Source organism: Vicia villosa, unplaced genomic scaffold, assembly GCF_029867415.1.
Source record: "Vicia villosa cultivar HV-30 ecotype Madison, WI unplaced genomic scaffold, Vvil1.0 ctg.001202F_1_1_3, whole genome shotgun sequence".
In the NCBI taxonomy this organism is placed as follows: domain Eukaryota; kingdom Viridiplantae; phylum Streptophyta; class Magnoliopsida; order Fabales; family Fabaceae; genus Vicia; species Vicia villosa.
In genome coordinates, this window is record NW_026705534.1 from 164,587 (window position 1) to 175,135 (window position 10,549).

General features: G+C 35.8%; 1 protein-coding gene across 1 annotated transcript; it reads left to right on the forward strand.

Annotated features, from left to right (window-relative positions):
• The first annotated feature begins 7,453 nt into the window (after positions 1-7,453).
• On the forward strand, positions 7,454-8,973 carry LOC131634002 (uncharacterized). Its single transcript, XM_058904669.1, has 3 exons — positions 7,454-7,643; positions 7,731-8,026; positions 8,527-8,973. The coding sequence occupies exons 1-3, from the start codon at positions 7,454-7,456 to the stop codon at positions 8,971-8,973; spliced, it is 933 nt and encodes a 310-aa protein (XP_058760652.1).
• Positions 8,974-10,549: the final 1,576 nt, after the last annotated feature.

The window sequence follows — 10,549 nt, forward strand, 5'->3', positions numbered from 1 at the left end:
TAGATTTTAAGATTTTTTTTTTTTTTGCATTGTATACTAAAAATCATTCAAAAACTCAAAGTATCGGAGCGAGAGAAAAGAGTCTGTGATTATGTACGTATGAAAATACCACTGTTTTCTTTACTTTAAAGTCATTTGCAGCTTTATTATTTCCGGTCTTTCGCCATTTACTTTTCTTTACTTAAGTTCCTTACATTTTGTCGAACCTTTATTTCTTGTAACTTTACAATTCTTGCAAGTCTTTAAGATTCAGCCTTTATATTTTACCTAATGTTTTTACCCTGTATTTCATAGTCGAAGTCTCGTTCTTCATAATTAGATAACACCAAATCCCTTTCATAGAGAAACCTTATTTCCTCAATAAACAAGAACCATGACAATTTATAAAATAAACTTAGAAGTGACCTTAAGACACATGTCCTAAGATCAATCTAGTCGATCTTGTAAGTTACCAAATCATTCAGTTTGGAAGACTAGCGGTTGTTTGTCAGTAATCACTAGTAAACAAATTGGCACGCCCAGTGGGACTAGTGTCGAAAGTTTGAAAAATTCGTAAGTTTCATTTACAATTGCTGTCCTTTTTTGTTAAGAATATACCAAAGTATTGTATGAACCTTAAGAGTGGTAAAACTACCAACAATTCACAAACAGTACCTAAGAGAAAGTATAACAGAAAAATGGTTAATTCAACAAATGATCAAGGAGGAAAAAATCCTCCACAAGGGTTAGATACGGTCGTTGCAAGTTCGACCAATGCTTTGACCACTATACCTAGTTCTCGGGAAAACTTCCCTCTCAATTTTAGAGACTGTAGAAGTTTCTTCAGAAACTTTCTCCTTAAGGGTTTTCGTTGGTTTTCCTAGAAGAATCTTCATCATCTACCTTACGGGGTATGGTTTTGTTAGATATCGGTTTAGTTGCATGGTAAACAGGAAAAAATTCTACAAACTTCCCTAAATTCCCAGGAGGAATCAAATGACCCATAAATCCTAGGGTTTTACCAAAAAAAGAAGAAGGAATGATTACATGGGAAGCCTCAATAGCCTTTTGTTCCAGAGTAAACTTTGGAGTTGATATGAACTCTTGATTTCCAAAAGTAAAGATCTTGCTAACAAGATCAGTTTGAGGAGCAGAATCCTTTGAAGTTCCCGCTTTCGTTGTGTTCTTAGACTTCTGTTGCTTCTTGAGAGGTGACATTGTTGAGAAATGAGATAGTTGATTGAAATTGATAGAGGAAGAAAATGGGTTTGCTCTGAAAATTTTCTGAGGATTCAAAAGTTGCAGAAATTTTTTTTTGAAATGAGGAAGATGAAGTACTTATAGGGAGGTCATGGCAGTTGAGGAGTTTACGAATCAAAGAGTTAGTGGGACACATGTTGTTTTCTTATAAGAGGAGAAAGGAGGTTACTCTATATTATATTGGAAACTGACTATTAGGTAGTAATGATGAAACTGCTACATGCACGTTTAAATAGACGTTTGGAAAAAGAAGTGATCATTGCTTATGACGTCTGTTAGCTGGGAATTTCGACCATGGTCAAAGGTTATATTCTGGATTAATTAGCATGAAGTTTGGCTTCATGGAAGCTATGTCTTTTTGAATTAACCTTTGTAAGTTTCATATGTCAAAGTAAGATGCAGTCTCAAGTGTATAATATGGAATATTCCTAATTATGGAGAAGTATACTTCGACAACCACGTTAGATGGTTTCACAAAGGGCTTCGAGCGGGAAAAGTTTAATTTAAACTAACGGCTATTCGTCAGAAGAACACGTGGTGTCATCAGAAAAAGCCTTTCGTTTGAAACATCAGACGTGACACTCATCTATGTAGAGACCGTTAGGGTCGAACTATTACAAATAGGAATCTTAGATTTTAAGATTGGTTTTTTTGCATTGTGTAATACGGTGAACTGACTTTATTCGAAATGTTGCGGATAGCAAGAGTCGCCACCGACTTTTATTTTATCCAATTTTAGGAAAGGCTAAAAGAACATAAAAAGACCTTTAAAAAGATTTCGAGTTCGGGGGGTAAGTTATACAAAGGGAAGGTGTAAGGCACCCCTTTGCATCCATGGTTATCCATGGGCTCTTAATTGCTTAGCTCACTTTGTTTTCAAAAATGTTTGAATTGTTTGAAAAGTGGAGTGTGAATAGAAATAAGAACTTTAGCTTGTAAATAAGCGTAGTCTTTTTGAAAAGTTTATTTGAAAAGAAGTGGGAAAAGATTTTGAATTTTGAATTTGAATTTGAAAAAGAGCAAGCAATTAATAGCAATTACCCTAAGTTTTGAAATTTGTTCTTTTAGCTTTTCAGAGTGAAGGGGTCTATCCATACCATGAGAGAGCAGGAAGTCTTTCAATTGGACGTTGAAGGGTCATCGAGAAATTATTCGCCATAAGACTGTCCCTTGCCATAAAGAGGGCAGGTAGTCTAAGGGAAGGATATAATAGTCACTTTACCTTTTTAGGCATCATGCGAGGATACCTTAGCAATTGGGACGATCATCTTTATAAGGCAACCTCGAGGGAGTTTTAATAACTTTAAAGGCAACATTGCTTTAGGTATCCTCGGAATCGAGGGACTTGACTATTTAGTATACTTAGAGGCAACAAGGCAACAGTAATAAGGCAACAGGCAACAAAGGCAACAAGAGGGATTACCCTAAAAGTGTGTGGGTGCACAATCATGTGGTTAACTTCGATGACATTTATCTTGTAATTAGGTGATCTACGTTCAATTCATGGTTATCACTCCCTAAATTACTAACCACGCAATTAAAATAAAATAAAAGCAGAAATAGAATTTCCTACGCTATTACAATAAACACCTGCGGGGATGGGGGAAATTAAAACAGAAAATAAGAAATATGAATAATTAATAATCTTTATCTTGAGCCTTGATCTTCCTCGAACCTTCGATTGACTCTGAACATTTTTGATTGGCCTGGCGCGTGGCTGAAGAATTTTGGTTATCCTGAAAATTAGCCACGAAGAAGAAAAATGTTAGTGCATTAATTGATCTAAACCCTCATTGATTACAAACCCTAAAAAGTTTACAAACCATAATAAGTTTACAAACCATAATCCTAAACCTAAAAGGTTATTTAAGAAAACTTATTGTGACCCAAAAGATTTATAAGGCTAAAAAATGCGTTAGTGTATAACACCTACCTGAGGATTCTAGGGTTTATAAATGCATCAAGGTTAACAAACCTAAAAATTAATTGTTATTTTTTAATTAATTAACTAATTAAAAGTATATACAAAAATAACAATTTTTATTGTTTAAAAACCATTATCTTTAATGTTATGAAAAAAATCGAGTGTTTCGATTAAGTATAAATATATAAAAATTATATAAATACTAATTTGTAAACTAAATAAGAAATAAATAAGAAAAAAGGAAATTATAGTAAAATAAAATAAATAAAAAAGTTTAAGTAATTAAATATAAAAAGAAAATTAAAATTTAAAGAAACTTAGCTGGGATTCAGTGCTGTTGGCTTCTGAGTGTGTATGGTAGAGTCTCGCTTCCAGGACCCTTGGATCTACGTTATACGAGATCCTATGGTGGGGAGATGAGGGTACATGATGGAGCTGCGCGCACTACGTACACTGGATCTGCAAGGGAAGTCACTCAAAGAAAATTATGAAAAATCATGAGCAAGAGGCAGGGATCGAACCCCTGCCCTTGCGCTTTTGGAGTCCTCGTGCTACCAACCAGGCTGCGTTTCCATTGTGCTAATTGAATAGTCAGAAAACTATAAATATAAAACCAAATCAATTAATGGGAAAGGTCAAACGTGGGGCCCTCGCTATTCACCACAGCCAATGAGGAAGAGAGAGAACGCCTTTGAATAGTTGACTTGCCAATGAGAATAACGCCGCATGGAAAGGATTTCAAAGCCTCTGACCCACCAATACGCAACAGCCGCGTGGAATCCCACTAGTATCCATCATCTTCTCCAATTTCCAACTCTTATTAGCTACGGAATGGCTATAGATCCTGTTCCTGTTTTGCTATGAAATTTCGTAGCTAACGCTACAAAACCTAAAACCTGCAGAAAACGATTTAAACAACAAAAATAAACGTCCAGATCTTCTAATTAGCAAGATACAAACTCAAATGTGGCATCGTTTCGGATAGATAGGGGCTGGAACGTGGAAAACGAAAGCATGTATCCTTGAAACCCTAACAATGGCAAGTGTTAGTTTTGGGCTCAAAGCTTTCGTATTATGCATCCATCCTGTTCTAATACATGTCAGGAACTCAAAGAAATTATTAGCTTCGGTCAGCATACGAAAGAATATGGAAAACGAAAACCAAATGCATATGAACATGAAAAAAGAAAAGCATTTGTTTTAAGGTGTTTTAATCACATCTCATGATCCATACCTATCCTTTGATACCTTAGGAAGAGAATGGAACGCTTGGAATGGATTGAAAGTAACCTCAACTTGCAACACGAGTTTCAACCTTTCTTTGAAATTTTTGCACCCTTGAACCCTAGTCTCCTCACCTATTTTTCGTCCCCCTTTCATGTGAATAGCATGGAATATATATAATATGAGAATTAGGGTTGAGAGTTTGGAGAAAAATCAAATCTTTGATTGGAGAAAATATTGAGAAAATTTTTTATTGAATTTTGCACAAAATCATACTATATTTGGTTCAATCCTTTTTTTCAATCAATATATTTGATTTGCTTGAGCCCCAAGAATGATCTTATGATTGGAAAAATCAAATCGTGCATTAATTCAATTTTATTTTATTTTTCCTTGATTTAATTTGAATAAAAATCAACAAATAATAAAATAAAGATTCCAAACCAAGTACCAACGAAATTTCATGGTCTTCAAGGTGTTTCTTGGGCCTTTACATGAACCAAAATAAAGCCCCACAATTTAATTCATTATCTTTGGTATTTTATTTTATTTATTTTGCATTTAAATGAATAAAATTCAAATAAATAAAAATAAAAATGCCAAAAATATGAGAATGGTTTTATAGGTCCTTATTTGGGTCATATTCATGATTAGAAGTCCAAAATTTGGGCCAATTAGTCAAAATATCCAAATTTGCTCAAAGTGACTTTTATGCATTTCTTGGAATTTGGCCAACTTGTGCGTTTCATATCTCCGTCAATATTAATCCTATGGAGGTGTTCTCATACTTTCTAGAAAGCTCAAAGGGTCCCCTAAATGCTCCTTTTGGTTTCATCTCAATTGAGTCTTCCATGTTCATGTTATGAGCTTTGAGAAAAAAATGACTTTTTGCGATCCTTTAGAAGGACCTGTAATGTTTTGGCTCATATCTCTCAAATGAAGCACTTTTGGTCTTGGCATGTGAGAGAGAAAATTGTAGCGAATTCAATTTCCTTCAAATTAAGATTTGGATGGAAAATTTCTGATGTTCCATGTAAGAGTTATGGCTGGTCAAAGTTCAGTTGACTTTCTCCTATGAAAACCCTAATTTAGAAACTTTTGAATCTGTTGATTTCTGATCTTTTCTTGATGAACCATGATCAATCCTTGATCAAATGGTGAATCATATTTCATAATGAGTATGTTGACCAAAAATGAAAAGTTTTGACTGTGGTTTGACCATAGTTTGACTTTTAGGTCAACCAGTCGATTATTGATCGTTTAGGCCATTGAGTGAGCAATCTTTTGAATCAGAGCTTGAAACTTGATGTGAGGATTCTCTAAGCATATGAGAGACCATGGGATCCATTTGAGGTATCATAAACTGATTTTACTTTGAGAAGATCAAAACCCTAGTTTGAGGGTTGTCGTTTAGGAGAGAGGTTGCATGCTTCCTTCTTGTATATCTTTGAGCATTTGAAAAGTCAAAATGGACTGAAATATGATTAAATATGATGGGAAAATTTTGGGGTATGACACATTGTATACTAAAAATCATTCAAAAACTCGAAGTACCGGAGCGAGAGAAAAGAGTCTGTGATTATGTACGTATGAAAACACCATTGTTTTCTTTACTTTAAAGTCATTTGTAACTTTATTATTTCCAGTCTTTCGCCATTTACTTTTATTTACTTAAGTTCTTTACATTTTGTCGAACCTTTATTTCTTGTAACTTTACAATTCTTGCAAGTCTTTAATATTCAGCCTTTATATTTTATTTAATGCTTTTACCCAGTATTTCATAGTCGAAGTCTCGTTCTTCATAATTAGATAACACCAAATCCCTTTCATAGAGAAACCTTATTTCCTCAATAAACAAGAACCATGACAATTTATAAAATAAACTTAGAATTGACTTTAAGACACATGTCCTAGGATCAATCTAGTCGATCCTGTAAGTTACCAAATCATTCAGTTTGGAAGACTAGTGGTTGTTTGTCAGAAATCACTGGTAAACAAATTGGCACGCCCAGTGGGACCTATGTCGAAAGTTTGAAAAATTAATAAGTTTCATTTACAATTGCTGTCCTTTTTTGTTAAGAATATACCAAAGTATTGTATGAACCTTAAGAGTGGTAAAACTACCAACAATTCACAAACAGTACCTAAGAGAAAGTATATCCAAAAAATGGTTAATTCGACCAATGATCAAGGAGGAAAAATCCTCCATAAAGGCCAGGTACGGTCGTTGCAAGTTCGACCAATGCTTCGACCACTATGCCTAGTTCTCAGGCCATACCTACATCTACAGGATCTATGGCCATAAATAGTTCTTAGGCCATACCCACATCCACAGGATATATGGCTACAAATAATTCTATACTAATGTCCACAGGGACTATGCCCACAATTAGTTTGACCATTGTGCCTCTATTTTTTAGTACAATAGATATCCCACCAAGTACTCAAGTTGGCCCTTTTTCGACATATTTTAGAAACCAGACACAACCTTCAACCCCTAGGCCACCAGGGTTTGAAAGTTTCAGGCCTTAGAGAGAACAACCATATGGAATGCCATCCTCTTATATGTCAGGATTACACAATGGCACATCCACATATACACAACCTAACATGGCCACCTTTTCGCCAATACAAAATGCTGGCTCTGTGGGTCGAAGTGCCCAAAACCAAGGTCCGTCGAACCAAATGCCTACATTAATAACTAATAATCAAGCAGTGTTTAGGCAACAAATGGACACTAGCAACCATGATATGGTTGGAGTTCTTGCTCGTGAAATGAATACAATCTTCTCCCATTTAATCCAAAATGTCAATAGGACTAACCAAGAAAATACCCAATCATATCAGCAATAATTATCAACGTAAATGGCGTGCATCGAAGAATTTTTTGGGGCTCCCCAACCATCAGTTCGACATAGGAAAAACTCATAAGGGACTCAGGAAGAACCAACCATTAATCAAATTCAACCACCCAGACAAAATATTGTCGAAAGAGACATGGGGGCAAGGGTAGAACAACAAGGGATTCGACAATAAATCCCTGGGGATCATCCTAGGAGAGTAGTGATGGTTAATAGAGATCAAAATGCAGACGAAGTCATCCATAGGGTTAGACAAGATATCATGGTGGCTGAGAATAACTTGACTACCATGATCGAAAGAATCATTGCCAATAATGACCTGAACACAGGGCTTCGACACTCAAATTATACATCCCCTATAATGGACTTTATCTCACAAACAGAACTACCAAGAGGTTCTAAAGTCCCCAAGTTCAAAAAATTATCAGGGGATACTAGTGAATCAACTGTAGAACACATAGCCAGATATTTGACTGAGGCAGGGGATTTGGCAAATAGTGAAAATCTAAGAATAAAGTATTTTCATAGTTCATCAACAAAAAATGCATTTACATGGTTCACTACTTTGCCACCAAACTCTATAGATGCATGGCCTCATCTAGAAAGAATGTTCCATGAGCAATTTTGCATGGGGGCGACTAAGATAAGTCTTAAAGAATTGGCTAGCATTAAAAGAAAGTTTACTGAACCTATAGATGATTATCTGAATAGGCCCCGTTTATTGAAATCTAGATGTTTTACAGCTGTACCTGAACCAGGTTGGTCGAAATGGCCGCAGGTGGGCTAGATTATTCAATTCAAAAGACGTTAGACACCCAATATCTAAGAGATATGGCCTAGTTAGCATATGGAGTTTGACAAGTTGAACGATTAAAAGCTGAAAAGGCCAGAGAAAATAAGTGTTATAAAAAAGAGAGGGTAGCTTATGTCGAAGCCGAAGACGAAGAAGTCGAAGCTTTTGATGATTCCTATAATTTTAAGGAAGTCGAAATAAATTTGGTTGAATTAAAAGAAGCACCCCCATACTCTTGAAGGATGCTCACTCCTTCGAATGGTAAAAATGATGTCGAAGTAGAGAAGAATGACAAATTTCCTTAGCAAACATACACATTCGATGTTACCAAGTGTGATGAAATTTTCGATTTATTAGTAAAACATGTCCAAATGATAGTGCCTCCTAATTCCAAAATCCCTCCATTAGAACAACGGAAGAAAAAATGTTTTTGCAAATATCATGGTTTTCTTTGCCATAAAATCTCACAATGTTTTCTTTTCTAGGATCTAATACAAAATGCTATCAAGGATGTTCGTTTGAAGTTCGCTGATAAGGGCAGAAGCCACATGAAGGTTGATGTTGATCCTCTCCATGTTGCTGATACCAACTATGTAGAGCTTGTCGAAATCAACATGGTGGACATGATCGAGGCTGGAGATGATGAAGCTAAGAAGGTGAAAATTGTCTCGGCAGGAAAGCAAGCTACTGAAAGCCTAAATGACAACATGACCTTCAACACTGATGTCGAAGGTTCCTCTGTAGGAAGGTTTGAACCAAAGGTTACTGAAGGCCTTTTTGGAAAGACAAGTGAGGCTACTAAAAGCCTTAGGGTGAAACTTGAGAAAATAAGAATTTCTGAAACCCCAACCTTGGGGGTCAACATGGTGAATCTGGATCAACCCATTCCAGAAATGGAAGAATTGGAAGGATGTCTGATGATGGATAAATAAAGGGTAAGCTATGGATACCCAAAAGGCAATGAAAGCCTTCGAGAATATCTCTGGAGATGTCATAAGAAGAATGCCAGGAAGATGCTGATGGGCCCAAGGAGCTCAATCATTTTGAATCGAAGGGTTACTGAGAATTATGAGAGAGCCTAGCGAATCAGAACTCAAGGACAATGGAGGCAAGAGAGCCTGTAACACCCTACTAAACCCCGCAGCAAATAAATAAATAATTCAGATTAACATAAAACAAGGGTGCCATAATTCAATTTAATAACAAAATAACGTACGTCATTGTCATGCATTCACTAAGGATAATTCATCATAGTTCATAACATCTCATTTTAACACAGCGGAAATTAAATCATACGAATAAGTACAACATCTTTAATACTATATCCCACAAAATAACTCAAAACAAAACAAGAGATTTGTAAACTTATAAACTCAAAACTCGCGTTCCCCAGTGTTACAATATCAGAGCATGACACCTGACGCTATACTAAAAACATCGACTTATGAGCTAATCCTCACCAAGTCAAAAGGCGCTATCCTCAATCTGAAAATGACAACATGTAAGGGTGAGTCTTATTCACAATTAACAAATATTATTGTATCATAAACAATAACACATCATAGTTATATTATTCACCCAATTGTATTATATTTAGACAATTCACCATCACACAATCAACACATCATCAAAACATAACATTGAAATACATTTAATCATGTTATGAAAATCATGCATATGAATGAACTGACACCATGCATGTGGTACCATCATCATCAATGGGAATAACCCACCGACCGATCCAACATCATCAAGATACGGCCCTTCCAGCACAAATTCCCCATAATGGGAATTATGCCCGTCACTGATCCATAACAACCATCTGGATATAGCCCTCAACAAATGATTATGAATGAGTGCAAATATATACATAATATACTTATACCATCATCGATCCGATGAACAACATTGTCTCATATTCAAACCATCATCATCATCAAAGCATATTTATATATATTAGCATCATTCAAATAAAATAAAATCATCATCCAACACAAAGGTTAATTCATAAGGTTCATCATACAAGAAACGACACTCAAAACAGGCCAACGGTTCAAAAGTTACGCATCATCAAACTTTAAAAAATCACAAAGCGGGAAAATTCTGCAAACAGGCGTGTTCGTACGCATATCATACGTGTATCAGTAGAGGCTAATTCTCATAGAAAAACGCTTCATACGCGTATCACTCCACCATACGTGTATCACCCCTTTCTCATATGCGTACTGGCAGAGGACTGCGTTATGACGGGACAGGGCAACGTACCATACGCGTACGACCCTTGGGAATGTCCCTCATACGCGTATCATATGCAAATCGCCAGAGAGTTCTTCCAAGACCTGCAAACGTACCAGTCCGTTTTCCACTCATTTCCACCATTAAAAGTCTGCGATTTTGAGTCTAAAACAACATTTTTGCATACTTTAACAAATAGGATTCATTCAACTTCGCCAATCTATCGTCCTATATCAGTTTTACACATTAAAAACCTAACTTCTACTCAATTAT